The sequence below is a fragment of the Vombatus ursinus genome, unplaced genomic scaffold, assembly GCF_900497805.2.
Source record: "Vombatus ursinus unplaced genomic scaffold, bare-nosed wombat genome assembly UNPS02004691.1, whole genome shotgun sequence".
Classification (NCBI taxonomy): Eukaryota; Metazoa; Chordata; class Mammalia; order Diprotodontia; family Vombatidae; genus Vombatus; species Vombatus ursinus.
This window is the reverse complement of record NW_020944469.1, coordinates 911,783-929,129: the sequence shown is the minus strand read 5'-3', so window position 1 is coordinate 929,129 and position 17,347 is coordinate 911,783. Positions and strand designations below refer to the sequence as shown.

General features: G+C 47.3%; 1 protein-coding gene across 4 annotated transcripts in view; it reads left to right on the top strand.

Annotated features, from left to right (window-relative positions):
- ZDHHC15 (zinc finger DHHC-type containing 15) overlaps positions 1-17,347 on the top strand; it is a 75,256-nt gene that overhangs the window by 32,268 nt on the left and 25,641 nt on the right. For all 4 annotated transcript variants that reach the window (XM_027839943.1, XM_027839935.1, XM_027839926.1 and 1 more), the window contains exons 5-10: positions 676-745; positions 2,048-2,080; positions 2,748-2,868; positions 9,027-9,159; positions 11,732-11,858; positions 15,007-15,110. In XM_027839943.1, the coding sequence (XP_027695744.1) occupies positions 676-745; positions 2,048-2,080; positions 2,748-2,868; positions 9,027-9,159; positions 11,732-11,858; positions 15,007-15,110 (588 nt within the window). The remainder of the gene's footprint in view (positions 1-675; positions 746-2,047; positions 2,081-2,747; positions 2,869-9,026; positions 9,160-11,731; positions 11,859-15,006; positions 15,111-17,347) is intronic.

Genomic DNA, 17,347 nt, shown 5'->3' with positions numbered 1-17,347 from the left:
GCCCCCTCGCCTCTGGCAAGGAGCTTCTCGGATCTCTGCTTGGGAGCCGAGCTTGCGCTTTCTAATTTCACTGCATTCAGTTTTGATCGTTTTTTATTTGCATTGTTGTAGTCATTGGGTATATTGTTTTCCTGACTCTGCTTATGTCACTTTGTATCAGTTCATATAATTCTCTCTATTCTCCTCTGGATGCATCATGTTTATCATTTCTTAAAACGAACATATTCTATTACATTCATGTACCACAATTTGTTTCACCATGAATATTTTAGTATATATGGAGCCTTTCTTTTTTGCCAGTGACCTCCTTGGTGGCACATATCCAGTAGCAGAATCTCTGGGTTGAAGGATTCAGTAGAGTTTGTTTTAAACTAAAGGGGTTCCGAGCTCTAGGCCTTGTGTTCATCTATCTGGAGAATCGCTTGCCTGGTGGGGGTGTTCAAACACTTTTCCACATGCAGGTGTGCTCTGCATACACACACACACACACACACACACACACATTCACATTGACCACATTATACTCATCTGATCTGCCTTTTGTTTGCTAACTTGCAATAATCTGAGTAACATTTGACTGAAACATTTTTAAAGCGACCATCTATCTAGGGTGACAGGATATGTGGGTCTAGAAGTGAGCCTTGACCCTTGCTGACCACCTCCTATTTCTTATAGCTGTGCGATTCTGTGACCGGTGCCATCTGATCAAGCCTGATCGCTGCCACCACTGCTCTGTCTGCGCCATGTGAGTGACAAGAATATTTGCCAAGTACTAAGCTTGCCCACTGCTAGTTGCCTAGGCAACAAGAAGACTGGTCTTTACATGTGACCATGCCAGGGCATCTCCCTGGAATCAGAGATGTCCAAGCTAAAAATGCCCTCATGAAGACAATGCTTTAGACCAGGGTTCTTAACCTGGGGGCCATGAACTTATTGTTATTTTTATATTTTGGTGACTATATTTCAAGGTAATCAATTTCCTTTGTAATCCTATGTTTTTTATATTATTGTATGCATTTAAAAACACGATTCTGGGAAGGGGGCCATAGGCTTCCCCGGACTGCCGGAGGGGTTCATGACACTACAAAGGTGAAGAATCTCTGCTTTTGGACAGAAAAGAGAAACAGGGCCCCATTGGGATGGGAGAGGAAGGGGGAAGTGGGGAAGCGGGGAAGCGGGGAAGCAAGACCCAGGGGGTGGGGGTGAAGAACAAAGAGAATTCTAGTGCACGTCCTTTCAATCTCTTGTTTTCCCTGGGTGAGTTGCTTTGCCTGGATTCTCTTCACCTGTGAAACCCTTTTGGGATTATCCCAGGCTTTGTCTGTGCCGTCAATTTGGAAAGGAGAGGTATGGATAGTGTGGGGGCAGGGGCAAGGAGAATGACAGAGGAAAAGATGGAGCAGCAAGAAGACAGTGTACGGAAGGAAGGAAGCTCCCCTAGGCCTTGACTCTCTTGTTGGCCCCTTCAAAAGGCTGTTTCAAGGCCAGTTATTCGGTGTCAACCTGATCCCATGATCTGATCAATCGCATCCTTGAAAGAGCCAAGGACTCATTCCAGGGTAGTGTAGGGGGCGTGTGTTGGGGAAGAGGTATGGACAGTGTCTCAGGAATGGATCTCTGGGACAGGGCAGATGCAGTGGCATCTCCTTCCCCAAATGATGCCTCACATAGCATAGCCCAGCTACAGAATCACCCTTCTGTGGTAATGATATTAATAATATGTCAGCACGTTGGAGAGCCTTGATTTTGTCAGTGTGGGAAACTCCCTCTTTATCAACTCCTTCCAGCAACGCAAATCTGTCTGTGACACAGTAGATAAGTCACCAGAGGCACATAGAGGTGACGTGCCTTGCCCACTATCTGTCATATAGTTATTAAGTTCTAGAGGTGAAAATTGAACCAAGGTCCTCCTGACTCCAAGCCCAGCATTTGCTCTGCGTTTTCTAGTGATGGCAAGAGCAGTAGCTGAAATTCGTAACGTGTTGCAAAGAAGTGTTTCTTTATTAGCATCTTCTGACTCTGTCCTACTGTGTTTCGTCTCTTGTAGGTGTGTCTTGAAAATGGACCATCACTGTCCTTGGTACGTGCTCCTGATTGCCTTCTTACCTCCAAAGGGTCAAAGTTGCTTATGTGTCACTCTTCTCCACCTCAGTGGCTTCTGCCCCCGTACTTTCATTGGTCTTTTGGGGGACACCGTCCAATTCGGAGCCCGAATGAATAGGTGTAGTTCTGCCCATGCATTCCTGAAGCCACAGAGTACATAGATCCCTTCCTGTTCACTGCCTTTAACAAGTGGCTGCATAGTTAACATGAGTTCAGTTCTCTTCCACATTTCAAATCTGTTTCTAGCTGTCCTGATGAGTGGAATCCTCTGGCCCAGTATTCTTCCTTTCAGCTGCCCTCTTCCCAGTCTGGTTTGGCAGACGTGGGGGGGGGGGGGTTTCAGATTGGATTATCTCACCATGGGCTAAAACAACGCCCCCCACTCTCCAGCTCTGCACAGCTGCCTAGGCCATAGTGGATTCCCAACAGCATGTTTACTTGGTAGGCAGGGCATGGATTTCTGGGGCTGCAGATGGAAGCAGAAATGAGGATGAAACTTGAACTTGGTTTCTTTCTGGTCACAGAAAAGCTCTGCAGGCCTCCCACATGGCCCATAATGAAGCAGCTGGGGAGGCTCGCTTCCCGTGTTTTGTCTGTTTCTGTAACCCCACGTTCTCAATTCTGGATTCCTTTGTGTTTTTTAGGGTGAATAACTGCATTGGATTTTCCAACTACAAATTCTTCCTTCAGTTCTTGGCCTACTCTGTTCTCTACTGCCTCTACATTGCTGCCACTGTTTTCCAATATTTCATCAAGTATTGGGTGGTAAGTTCAGGAATCCTGAAGGGTTTATTCCCTCATTTACCAACACCCTCACCCATCCCTATCTATGAAAAGTTTACATATGCCCATCTTGCTCTGTGTTTTAGAAAGTGAACACTTTATATTGAGGGGAAATGGATTTATATGGAAAGGTAGAGTTTAAATAACTAGAGGATAGGGACTGCACCTGGGATTTCATTGGTTAAGGAGAACTCCCATATGTGGAAACTCCCTCCATCAATGTAGGTTATCACCTTCTCCTCAACTTAGAATCCTAAAGAGTTACCTAGAGCACTGAGAGGTGATTTAGACAACTTAGATGAACTGATGCAAAGTGCAGTGAGAAGAACCGGGAGATCATTGCGCACGGAGACAGCCATGTTGTATGATGATCAGCTGAGAAAGACTTAGCTCCTCTGATCCAGGCAGTGATCTAAGACAATTCTGAAGGAGCCGTGATGAAAAATGTTATCCACCTCCAGACAGAGAGCTGATGAACTCTGAATACTGACGAAAGCAGACTTTTTTTCACTTTCTTTGTTTCTTGCTCTTTATTGTTGTCATCGTTTTTGCAACATGGCTAATATAGAAATGGGTTTTGCATGATTTCACATGTATAATTGATATCGTCTTGCTTGCCTTCTCAATATATGGGAGAGAGGTAGGAGGGAGGGACACAATTTGGAACTCCAAAAAATTTTTTTTTGTTTTTTTTTTTGTTTGTTTTTTTTTTTGTTGTTGTTGTTTTTTGGCTAGGAAGTGGGGTTAAGTGACTTGCCCAGGGTCACACAGCTAGTAAGTGTTATGTGTCTGAGCTCGGATTTGAACTCAGGGCTTCCTGAATCCAGGGCCGGTGCTCCATCCACTGCACCACCTAGCTGCCCCACAAAAAAAATTTTTTATGAATGTTAAAAGAGGTGACCTACCCAGAGTCACAAAACTATATGCAGAATGTGAACTCATGTCCCTGGCTTGGATACCAGCTCTCCGGCCCCTTTCATTATAGCCTGTTTCACTAAGTCTTGAGGATCTTACCATTGATATGGCTCTTAACCACTTGACCTTGCAGCACCTGACATGCACATCGCTTACCAAGACCACTCTTACAGAACACAGAATATGAAAAAAATGAAACTCAAGTCAAGTTTTCTACAGAAAAGGCTACCTGCCATCCCCCAGGCCCACTCCCTATTTACCAGAGAGTTGCGGTGTTCCCACTTAGCATGACCATGCGCTGAAATCCCTAGAGCTGACAGGCCTAAAGTTGAGAGCCTGCGTGTGCAGCAAGAGCTGGGCTGGGCTGGGGGTCAAGAGGCCTGCATCTTTCTCCTTCTGGCTGTGCCTCATCTTAGGGAAGTCACTTCCTCTCTCCATAAAGTGAGGCCTGCCAAGTCTCCTTGCCTCACCATCATGTTACAAAGACCAAGTGTAGGAATGCATGGGCTGGTACTTTCCAGCATTAGAATGTGCTCAACAAATATGATTTTGGCCATGTCCCCACAACACGCCTACATCCCTTTGTTTTCTCATCTTTTACTTGTGTGAACGAGGCCTGATGGCAGTGGAATAAGAATGGGGAGGGGGGAGAGCCCTGAACAACAAGTCAAGAGAGATGCACACTAGCTTCGTGACTGTGGGCAAATCACTCGCTTTCCTGCCATGAGCCTCAGTTTCCTCATCTGCAAAACAGGGATGTTATCTACCTTTCATGGTTGTTTTATGGGAAGCTCTTTGTAAACTTTAAAGTGCTAGATTAATGTGAGTTTTTGTTATTAACGGTAATAATAATGGAGAAACAGTAGTGGAAATAGCTCTGCCACTTACTATCCTCATGACCTTCATGAGAGGGCAAGTCAGTTGCCCTCTCTGAGCCTCAGTTTCCCCATCTGTAAAATGAGGACATTGGACTAGATTAGGGGTTGGCAGACTACAGTTTATAGGCCAAATCCAACCTACTGCCAGCAAGCCCAAAAATGGTTTTTACATTTTAAAATAAAGTGCCATACAAAAACAGGCAGAGGATTTGGCCTGGCAGGCCATGGTTTGCTGACCCCTGGACTACATGGCCCTTCAGTGCCATGTTCCTCCAAGTTCACATTTACATCTTGCTTTAAGGCTCACGAAGTACTTTCCTTGCCATGACCCTGTGAGGTAGGCAGTGCAAGTATGTTCATCCCCATTGTGCAGAGGAGGAAATCAAGGCTTGGAGAAGGGCATGACTTATCCACGGTCACTATAGCCCAGGAAGTGACTGAGCCAAGCCTTGAAGGCAGGTTTATGGAGCCCACCCCATGCCGTGTTCTCCACCATTTGGGAACCCGGAAGAAATGCCTCCCTCTGGCCTTGGGTGGCAGTTTTGCCTAGCGTTGTCAGCTCCTTCTCTGCCAGCCTCCCACACTGAGCCCTAGTATCGGAGCCCAGAAGTGTGGCCAGGGCTGCCAGTTACCAGTTCTTGGAGAGTTTTCTTTTTGGGGCCAAGAGTCTTCGTCTGTGACGAGGCTCCTGTAGGAGAGGTTGAGTGAAGCCTCTGGACAGAATGTAGCTCCCAATGGGCCAGAGAAGAAAGGGCCCAGGGCTTCCATTGTTGAGAATACTGAAATTATTCATTAGAAAATTGGAGGAGAACCAGTTCCCTCTCCTCCTCTGAATCTGTTGTTGCCGAGTCAAAGCTTGGACCTCAGCTACTGAATCAGGTCACGAATCCAGCCGGCCCCAGGGGCTGATAAAGCAGGTGAATCATGGCTTCCGCGGGGCGATGAAGAACGTTAGCAGAAGAGAAGTTTTGTCATGACCCCCTGCTAGTGCGCACCGCTGGTGTGCCTGCACGCTGGGCATCTTGGCAGGGAAGCTTCAGCTCCCCCTCGGGCCCTTCCCCCAGCCCTGAATTCCTTATCTGTTGCTCCATCTTCTATTACATGTTTGGCATTCAGGCCACATGCCACGGCTCCTACTTCAGAGAAAACCACGGGGAGGGGGCCAAAAAGCCACCTTCTCCAATCAGCCAGGAACAAGCTGGTCTTTACAGTCTGTACTCCTGACCTGGCTTCATCAACTGAGCAGCAGAGATCCTGTGGAAGGCCCAGCCTTCTCTCTGCACCACCATCAGCATGCTTTCCCCCACCCAAACACGGCCTCTCCACCGCCATTTGAGGTCCCCTCCTTGAGTAATGAACTTTGAAATAGCTCTTCAAAAGGGAGCTATGCCTGATGGGAGTCCTATCCAAATCTGGGTCCTCTGGCTACATGGCTAGTGAATCTCAGCTGAAGAACCCTGTCCTAGCTATAACATCAAGGTTGTTGAGAGCTCAGGAAAGTGTGGTTTGTTTCCAGTACCCACCAAACGTGCAACTGTACTGAGCAGAAGATGGCCCAGCGTCCTTTAGGCTGTGTAGGCACCCACCTGATGGGTTTGTACTGTCTAAAGGCAGCTGTCCTATATACTGACTCATTCCGCTTTAGCTATAAAAAGCAACAGTCCAACACTTGTGGTGGCTTTCAAATTGAAGGCCATCACTGATAAGGAAGACATGTTCAAAGTTCTTTGTGCATTGCACATAGGTACATAGTGTTGGACAGATCCATTTTTAGAGCTGGAAGAGATCTTAGGACTCACATCAAAGATTCTAGAGTCACTGATGTAGAACTGAAAGGGGGTTAAAAGGGCATCACACCCAACCTCCTCATTTTACAGAGGAGGAAACTTAAGCCCAAAGGAAAATGACTTGCCCAGGGTCACACAATGAGGAAGTTAATAGCGGAGTCAAGATTTAGAGCCAGCTCCTCTTACTCCAAATGCAGCGCTCTTACCATTCCTGGGAAGCAACTCGCTCAAGGTCATACAGCTAGTCAGTAGCAGAGATGAGACTCCATGCCACTTCTGCACCACTTTATTAAGCTTTATAGACCAAAGTGGCCAAAAGGAGCTCTGGGTTTAAAGGACTCAGGAAGAATCTGAAGAGTTAGAGAGGGACTGCATGACCTTAGGATCCCCTCAGTTTCAAAGAGTCCAGGGTCTGCAGGCATTTCTTTTTGTTTAACTGGTAAATGCATCTTCATTACCCATATTATGCCTGAAGTCAGGATCCATCTTACCATTTATAGGTTGAAAACATTCACAGTGAGAAACAATCAGTAGAAATGTCACGTAAATAACAGGTGTAGTGTTGAGAGAGCGACAGAGAGAGAACAAGGAGAGAAAGAGAAAGTGAGAGAAAGGGGGAGGGAAGGAGGAAGAGAGTGAGAGAGAGAGAACAAGAGAACCACTTGGAGAAACATGCTCATTTGAATAAAGGACTACTTCTGCCCTCCAGGGAGCTCTGTGTGTGTTGTCGTGGGCACTCCCACACTCCCTCCAGTGAGGGCTTGTTGCCCCTCTTGGATCTGTAGACAGTCTTTGAGAGTGGCAGCAGCTAAAAGATTCCTCACCTGCAGCCACCCTGGCAAAGCCTCTCTGAACTCGGCTAGGCCAGTCTTCAAACAACAGCCCCAGGATCCAGTGCCAGGCCTACACTTGAAGCCTTTCCAGTTTGGTAGGGCCTGTCAGAACCTGAGTTCTGCTCATAAACTTTTGAGAGGCCACTTCCTCTGACACTGGAGGAAGACTAGAGTGAAAGAGAAAAAAGGGCTGCCTTCTCAATTTTTCACTCATAGGAGTAAATTATGAAGTCAAATTCAATTCTCTAGACACTTATTAAGTGCTGCCTCTTTGCAAGGCTTTGTCTCAGCAAGACCTTATGTAGGAGGTAGCTCTAGAGCTGAGCCTTAAAAAGAAGTGGAGATGACAAGAGTCAGAGGTGACGAGGGATGGCATTCCTAGAGCAGGAGGAATGGTAATGGAGCCTCCACAGACACAAAGGCTGGGAATGACGGTCACTTGGATTGGGGCATAGATTGCATGAGGAGGAATAATATGAAATCTCGAATTTGTTGTGCTTGACATATTTGTTGCAAAGGTTTTGTCTTCCTTTTTTTTAATGGTGGGAAGTGGAAGGGAAAGAAAATAAATTTTTATTCATTGAAAAATATGATAAAATATTTTAAAAAGATAAGTTAGGGCCAAATTATAAAGGATTTTCAGCACTATACATGGTCAGATCTGCATTTTAGGAATATCAATGGGACAGCTATGAAGAAGATGAGTTAGAGAAGAGAAAGGTTTGAGATAGGGAGACCATTTGAAAGGCTATTGTAGTAGTCGAGGCAAGGTGGCCCCAAACTAGGCCATAGGAGGGGAGAGAAGGGATGCAGGTGTGAAGGATGCTGTGGAAGTCAAATTGATAAGATTTGGCCACTGATTGGATACAAACAGTGGCTGGAGATCAGTGAAGGGTTTAGAGCTGAAGATGACTCCCATGTTGTGAATGTGGGTCATTCAAAGTTTGGTGATGCCCTCGATAGGCACAGGGAGATATGGAGGATTTCAAGGGAATGGACTGAGTTCTGTTTGGGAAACATTAAGTTGGGATGCTTATGGGCCAGCCAAATGGAGCTGTCCAGCAGGCAGGCAGTGATGTGGGACTAGAGCTCAGTAGAGAGGCTGGGGCTGGAAGATCTGGGAATCATCTGAACAGAGGTGATCATTGAATCCATGGGAACTGATGAGATCACCAAGAGAGAGAGCTTCCTATCTATTGGGGAGATAATACAAACAGAAATAACTATGATATACAATGAACGTCAGTGCTTATAAGATGGAAACCAAGGGCTGCAGGATTTGAGGGACAGAGGATCATTAATGATTGGGGTGAGGGAGGTGTTAGGAAGGCATTAGGGAGTCAGTTAGAAAGACTTCCTGCCAAACTGACATTGAACCATTTTGACAAATAGAGTTAGAGTTTCCACCTCCTTGGGGCTCTTCACACAGAGGCTGGCTGACCACTTTCAGGTCTGTTACAATGGGAGTTACTATGGTGGATGGGTTGGACTAGATGTCCATAGAGGTCCCTTCCAGTGCTCAAATTCTATGATTCTGTGATCTATACCAGGCCTTGGAGGGGGAAGGATGTCACCAGAGATGGCAGGAGGGGCTGGGGGGAGGATTCCGGTTTCAAGCAGAGGGACAACAGCATGAACAAGTCCTGGGAAGAGCGAAGCTGAGGCTCACCAGTTTCATCTCTTTCTTTCTCTTCTCTTCTCTTCTCCCTTGTCTCTTTTGCACCCAGGGTGACCTGCCCAATACCCGCTCCAAGTTCCATGTCCTCTTCCTCCTCTTTGTGGCTTGCATGTTTTTCGTCAGCCTGATGATTCTCTTTGGGTACCATTGCTGGCTTCTCAGCAGAAACAAAACGACCTTGGGTAAGTTTGGCCAGTCCGGGAGGCTAGTGGAATCACCACTCAGGTTAGAGTATTCCAGTGGCCCATCAGAGCTTCCTAGGAACCCGAGACAATGGGGCCGTTTAGTTGATGTGTCATCACTCTGCTTTGCCACTGAGCCAGACCAAAGACAGCTTTAGTGAATGAAATCCATGAGAGAAAACCTGCTTGCAAATGGCCCTCACTCAGAAGGTTGCTGTTTATAGCTCATATAAGGTAACAGCCCCCCAGAGTTACCATCCAAAAGCCACCTGACAGGGGCATACACACCCAGTGAGCAAGGGGAAAAAGAGACAAAAGAGGAAGCCAGGCAAAAGATGTGCCAGAAGAATGAACGTTCAGAGAGAGCATTTCAGAGAGGGGAGAAGGAAGATTCAGAAAACCAGCCAACCCCATGTTTTAGTAGCATTTCTAGGCTAGAGACACTGTGAGGAAACATGAAAGCATCAAAGACATGGTCCCCACCCTCAAGGAGTTTACAATCAGGTTGCAAAGGCAGGATGTAAATCCATAAAAAGCTAAACAGCAAAATAATAAGGAAACCCAGTTTAATGAAGCAAGACACGTGTTGTTATAACAAGCCAGCCCCTGGTTCGTTGCCATGCAAAAGTTCCAGAAGAGATGCATAGAGGGATGTCCCAGGAGGGATCGAGTTGGAGCTGCATCTTGCCAGATGGGGTATAATCGAGAAGGGGGGAGAGGAGGCGGGGGAAGGCAATGAAGAGGCCTCTTTGGCTAGAACCAAGGGTTTGGGGAGTCGAGTGACTAGAGATAGCGCTTACAAAGAAGGGTGGAGGCCGGATTATAGAAGTCACTGGATGGCAATCCAAAGAGTTTGGACTCCATCCACTTGGCAGCTGGGGAGCGCTTAAACAGAGCAAGGAATAGACATATCCCAAGCCAGGCTCTACTGAGCTTAACGGCCGGTTTGTGCAGGCTGGATTGAAGGAGGGCAGGAACCAGCAGGGCCTTGAGTTGATTAGGACCTAACCTGGGCCTGTGGCAATGGAAATGGAAAAGGAAAGGGAAAGGGGAGAAATGAAAGATGATGCCCAAAACAATCAAGAAGACTCAGAGGTTGTTTAGATATGGTGGGGGAAGAAGAAAGAGGCTACTCGGATACTTCGAGCCCGCTGTCCGAGGGACGTAAGCTAACCCTTGTTCACCATTTTGTGGCATGTGGGGAGACAAAATGCACACATGCACACATATTCACACACGTTCATGCAGAATTAGCAACACAAAACAATTTGTAAGTCTATACCAGGGGTGGGGAACTTGTGGCCACATGTGGCCTTCTAGGTCCTCGGGTGCGGCCTTTTGACTGAGTCCAAGTTTTACAGAACAAATCCTTTTATGGAGGGGATTTGTTGTGTCAAGTTTGGATTCAGTCGAAGGGCCGCATTTGAGGCCATACATGGTCTTGAGGCCACAGGTTCCCCCCATCCTCGACTCTACACAAATGCCCAAGGGAGGATTGTGGAATGGTAGAAAGATCTGGAATCTGAGAATTTGAGTTCAGATCCTAGCTCTGACTTTGGACAAATCACTTCCCCTCCCTGAGCCTCAATTTCCATCTCTGTAAAACTAAGGGAGTAGACTATGATCTCTTAAGTCCTTTCCAGCTCTGACATTCCGAAATCCCTTCTCACTTTGATCATCTGTGTTCTAAACTTCTTCCTCGATTTGATAATCTGGATTTTTTGTTCTTAGGTCCCTTGGAGCTGTAACATTGGATTTTCTAAGATCCCTTCCACTTCTGACATTTTGCACGCCCAGGTCCTTCCCAGCCCTGACATTCTCTGAGGTCCCTCCCAGGCCTGACATTTCTCTGAGGTCCCTCCCAGCCCTGACATTCTCTGAGGTCCCTCCTGGCCCTGACATTCTTTGTTCCAAACATCATCCCTTCCTGCAGATTTTTCAGAAATGAAATCTACATTGTTACCACTATTTCAAATGTTATTATTATTTCTGCAGCAGCTCTAAAGATAGGCACTGTTTGGCTGTTGCCACTTGGATGATGAGAAAATGGTCTGAAATGTGTTTTTCCCTCCTTCCTTCTGGCGTGGAGAGGCGTGTTGGGCCCTGGCGGCCTGCTGAGATTTTGGTACTAATAACAATTCCTCCTGCTTCTCAAGCATTTTCTTCCCAACCATCCAGTGGGACAGGTAGTGTAAGTGTACAGGGAAGGAAAGTGAGGCTGCCCCATCAGTGAAGGGATTTGCTCATCCTCGCCCAGCTCAGAAATATCAGCATCGGGGCTTGAACCCGGGTGTTGAGGACCTGCTCTTATCTCTACACCAGCCTGTATTCTCTGTGGTAGTGTGATTGGTTCCAGTGCACAAAGTTGCCTTCGGTCTAACTTTGTATTGGGTGAAAATCTTACTAATTAAGGATGACCAGTCAGCATAATGAGAGCAAGAAGATGCTTCGGGCCAGTTGAATTCCCAAGGAGCTGCACAGTCGGTGGTTTTCTGAGTGGCTGGGGGCATCCCCTAATGCATCGTCCTTTGTTCCTTTCTCCCTGTTTCTCCACTCTACTAACCCACCCTAGAGGCCTTCTCGGCTCCGGTGTTTCTGAGTGGCCCGGACAAAAATGGCTTCAACCTTGGCTTCATCAAAAACTTCCAGCAAGTGTTTGGTGAGAACAAGAGGCTGTGGTTACTCCCCATTGGGTCCAGGTAAGTAAAGCACAGGGCCAAGTGAGAAGCCCCAGAAACACCAGCACATTTCCCTCAGCTCCCAGGCCCGATTGCACTACATGCACTGTTGCCTACAATGTTCTAGATGTTTCTACTGGTTTCCAAAAAACCCCAAGCAAGCAAAAGCAGAGGAGGGGTCAGAGGTTGGTTTGGGCCTCTGCAGACAGCAGAAGTCACCCCAGGAGAGTAGCAGAGTCACACCTTCCGTGAAAACAGATCAAACTAATGGTCACCAGCTCAGGACCGGAGCTTGTCTCTGATTTTCCTAAAGCTCCCCGGCCACACTAGAAGATAAGGAGGCGTAACTAGACCACGTGGTATTTTCAAATCTCAGTTCGAGCAGATAGGGAAAGTGGCTGAATTGGACAAGAACTCCGAGGCCATCGAGTCTAACCAGTAACACAATGGATCTGCTAAGTGGTCATCCTGTCTTTGCTCAGAGACTTCCAGTGAAAGGAAGCTTCTTGCCCTGCCCCTCCTCCCACCCAAGAAGGCCCATTCCACCCTGGCATACCTCACGTTGTTATCGAGCCTAAAGCTGCTTCTCGCCAGCTCTACCCAGAGCTCCTAGCTCTGCCCTCTGAAGGCAGTGGACAGCTCGCCACCCTGAGTCCCTTTGGCATATGATAGTTCTTCAACTATTTGAAGGCAGATAGAGTGCTCCCCTGAGTCTTGTCATTTCCAGGCTAAAGATTCCTAGTTCCCTCCACTGATCCTGAGGCCCTCCCCCTAGACATTCTCCAGCTCCAGCTTGTGTCCCTTCCAAAATGTGGTGCCTCCACCTGAACACCTCCCTGGTCCCAGGCCCTACATCTCTCCTTGTGCAGGCTAAGAGGATGTTCGCTTTCTTGGCTGCCATATTCAATTAAATTCAACATTCATATATTAAACAGCTACTCTGTGCCAGGCACTGTGCCAGACATGGGGAATACAAAGAGGAAAGGGAAACAAAACAATCCCCTCCATGATTGATGGTGATCACAGCTTGCCTTCTCAGTGGTGGGGAGGGGCTGGAGGGAGGGAGAGAATTTGGAACTCAAAATTAAAAAAAAAAATTCAATGTCAAGAGAACTGCCTGTACCCTCAAGGAGCTTGATTCTGCCTTCAGTTCTGTTGGGGGGGGGGGAGAGAACACAATGTGGACACAAGTAAGTCAATATGATATCGATATATAAAAATAACAAAGTAATTCCAAAAGGAAGAGAATGTTAACCCCTGGAGGGATGAGGCAAGGTCACATGTAGAAGGGAGAGAAATGTCTGGGGCTGGTGTGGAGCTAGCCACTGGCAGACTTATGTGGCTTGGCTGTAGAGGGCACAACCACGAGCTCTGGTGTTGAAAGGCAGCTTTGGGCTCAATAGGACAGAGCAGTCAGAGGTATCCCAAAGTGCAATGGGCCTTCTTGGGTGGGAGGGCATAGGGGAAGGCTTCCTCTTCTTGGAAGCTCTGAATGCAAAAGCACAGGGACAGGACATAGAGTATGTGAAGGAAACAAATGAAAAATAAGGTGGGAAAGGTAAGAGGAATCCACGCTGTTGACTTACATTGAGCTTACAGTCTATTATGACCCCCAGACTCTTTTTCAGATGATCTCCTTGTCAAACCATACTTCCCTCACCTTATACTTGTAAAGTTGATTAAGGCTTTTCCATTTGTCCTAATTACATGTCCTGTTATCAGATCTGACTCAGTGAACTAGCCTTTTAAGGCCTTTTTGGATCTTGATTCTGTCATCTGGAGGGTTAGTGAAACCTCCCAGCTTGATGTCACCCACAAATTTCATAAGCATGCCATCCATGCCTTGATCTAAATCATTGATCAAACTATAAAACAACACAGGGCCAAGCACAGATCCCTGAGGAACTCCACTGGAAACCATTAATGATTGCTCTTTGGGGTGAGCCATTTGGCCAATTCAAAAGTCAACTGATTGTATTTTGCCTGGTCCATATCTCTCCATCTTGTCCACAAGAACAGACTTTACCAAATGCTTTGCCACAATCTAGCTCAGTTAGCAGCAGCATGCCACATATTGTGGTAATCTAATAACCCTGTTGAAAATGTTGCCACTACTTCCTCTGCCTCCGTGGCCTTCCCCACATAAGAGATGGTTTGGTTTGGTTTTTCAAAGGCCATGCTATTTCTTAAAAAACCACTGGAGTTCCTGCTGGTCTAACTATAAAGAGTGACCCATAGCCCTGTAAAGCCAGTAAAGAGGCTTACCGCCTAGAGCCAGAACTTTGTTTTTCCCATCTCCACCTAGGTGGAAAGTTGGAATCCTACAAAGTAAACACTGACCATGCGCACCCCCCAATCCCTCCGCATCCTGCCAGAGGCAATAGGTTTGTTTTTTCCGTGTGTTACCATGGATAGAGCGGTCAACTTTCAGGTTTCCACATGATGGGTAGAGAGAGGGGTGTGGGTATTATCAAACTATGAGTGGTCCCGAAGTCACCCCCGCTTCACTTTGCAGGGCAGTCATAGAGAAATGGCCAGCCTCTCTGGAGCGAGGGCCAGCCCCAAGCCCTTCTCGGCTCAGCCATGCCCTGAGAGGCCTGGGAGATGAGCCCAGGGCACCATGGACAACTTATTGCTCTTGGAGGCCTTGCCCCTCAGAGTTTGAATTGCAGTGACTGCCTCAGCTCCCATTTTGGCTTCCAGTGCCTATGGCCTTGCTTACTTGTAAACTAGATAGAGCCTGGAGGATGCAACATGACCAGCAATTTCTTTCTATCACGAAGCCACAGCTGCTGTCTACTCTCTGAAAGGATCCATTGCCTATTGACCTTTCTCAAGAATTAAGAATCAAAGCAATAAGACAGAGGGGATATGAATGGGTGTTGTCACCAAATGTTATTTAAGCACGTGCATGTTGCCATGCTAGCTGCCATCTAATGCAAGTTAAGCAAGCTTTCAGTCCAGAATAGCCAACATTGATTCAGCTGCCCCTGGGACATTTAACAGGAAGACTGTACCACAAAGGTCTGCTGCCTGGTCTGCCACAATTCCAGCCAGTAGGCCTAGATTTTTTTTTCCTAGAGATTCTCTAACCTTTTCCTAAGTGAGTTTCTCCTTTCAAAGGAGCTCAGTCATCTTCAGGTGCTCACGATCTGCGTCTCTCATGCAGCCCAGGTGATGGACATTCCTTCCCGATGAGGTCCATGAACGAATCCCAGAATCCCCTGCTGGCCAACGAAGAGCACTGGGAGGACAATGAGGAGGATGCTCGGGGTAAGTGAGCACAGAAGGGTATCTGCTTGGGGCTGTTCAGCTGACCAGAAAGGTAGAGCTGCGGCCTGACCCTGTGGCCACGGCTGGCACAAGGCCCTGGCATGACAAGCTTCTGTCCATAAAGGAGCCTGTACCAGCCAAGGATACTGCACACACAGGTTAGTGTCACAATCAGAGGTGGCCTAGCAGCTTGGGAGGGCCTGCCTGGCAGCTTGGGAGGGCCTCCCCAGCCTTGTGCTGAGATGACTTCAGATCAGATCAGTGAGAATGATGAATGAGCAAAGCCATCTTTCCCAGGGGCTCACACTTCATAATGACTCAAAAGTTGAAAGAGAAATGGAAGAGCGACAAACCCAACCCTGTAGCCAGACGGCAGAACTGGGCAGATTGGGTGAAAGGGACAAAGAGGCAGATCTTAAGTCCCTAATAATAAGTGCCATTCCAACGTAGAACGGGCTGTATCCAGAGATCTTCAGGCGAAGGCCGGATGGCCACTTGGTGGGAATTCTGTAGAGGAGATTCTTAGCTAAATGGTAGACTCAGGAACACTTCCAACTCTGAAATTCCTCTTCTAAAAACCTCCCCCAAACCCTCTAACCCTGGGAGCTACTTGCCATTTGTCACCACCCTTTACTTACCATGCTCGCTGCCTCAGCTCCCTCCAATCCACCACTCTTCAGTGACCTCCACATGGCTAGATCCAGGGGCTTTTTCTCAGGCCTCATCCTCTGACCTCTTGGCAGCATTCAACGCTCACCCACTCACCCTTTGTGCTGCTCTTTGCCCTTGTTGGCTTCTTTGATTGCTGCACTCTCCCACACTTCTTTTATTCCTTCCTCCTCCTATCTAAGGGTCGGCATTTCCCAAGACTGCCCTGGGCCTCGCATCTCTTTCTGCACTCATTCACTGTTGGCTACATTGACGTCTCCAAGGTTCACTCTCTCTGTCGAGCTCAATACTCGTTTCTCCTATACTCTGCTGGGTAGAGGTCTTCCTTTCTAATCCTTCATGGCTCTGAAAGCTTTCCGTGTCCCTATTGTCCTTTTGTTACTATTTGAGTGGATCCCAAAATAGTTTTCATTCACCACTTCCTGTTTCTTCCCAATCAGTTTCTGGACTCCTTGGCCATGGTCATTTGCCCAAGATTCCATGTCCTAGCAAAGCTATGGCTGATAACCCTAGGCAGCAGCTCTCAAGGCTGCCAGCTTTAGTGAAGACATTGCCCAAGGCTCTTGCCATAGGTTAATGGAAGTTTTCATTTGAGAGGGCCAAACTCTCTTAACCACACCGATGATTGAGTAATGATATTAGCAGGCTTCAGAGGTGCGTAAGGAGAAAACAAATACAATCCACCTGTGGGGAAACAGGCAATGTGCTTGGCACGATCTTTCCCAAGGAGCTCGAAGAGTGTTGTTTTCACATTGACGCAAGGAAATCATTTCAAGTGGTCCATAAAACTCAGGTTGGGGAAATAGCTGCACCTCCCAAAGAGAAGGCCAAAGTGAACTCCCTGTCGCCAGATCTGATGAGTGGCCTTTGGCTGGGAGCGTTGACTTTGGTCTGCCTTTCCCTAGACCACAGTGCACGGCAAAACGTCTGTGTCCCAAGTGATCTTGAGAGCCACCAAGAAGGGAAACCTGAGTTCTCTGCCCCTGTGTCACAGTGAGCAAAAATCACTCTGTGTCTCTGGGCCCCCAGTTTGTTCATCCATTAAATGAGGGGGGGGGGGGGTCAGCTGAAATGGCCTTGAAGGCCTGTTCTAGCTCTAGGTCTCCAGTCCAAGGCTTGGAGGATTCAGTCTCCTCTGTTTAGGGCTCCTGGACGCTTGTCTACAAAACTGCTTATGTGAAGCCACATCATACTGAAAGGCAACAGAGTGCAAAGGGCATTGCCTTTAGAACCAAAAGACCTGGGTTCAAATCCTGCCTGTGCTCCATATTACTCATAAGACCTTTGACATCCCTGGGCCTGTTTCCACATCTGCAAAATGATCTCTAAGGACAGTGCCTGGTACATAGTAGGTGCTTAATAAATGTGTGCTGATTGACTAATTCCAGCAGTAAAACCACCTGTGATCATAATCTTGACCCTGATGAAAAACTATTCTAGCATCTCATCCACAGGCAGTGATGTAGTTGAGCTGTGCCAAAGGCAGGCTCATGGCAACTATATTTTCAAAATATCTTCCTCTTCTTCCCCTCTCCCCAACCCCATTGGACTTTTCAGGAAAAATTCCC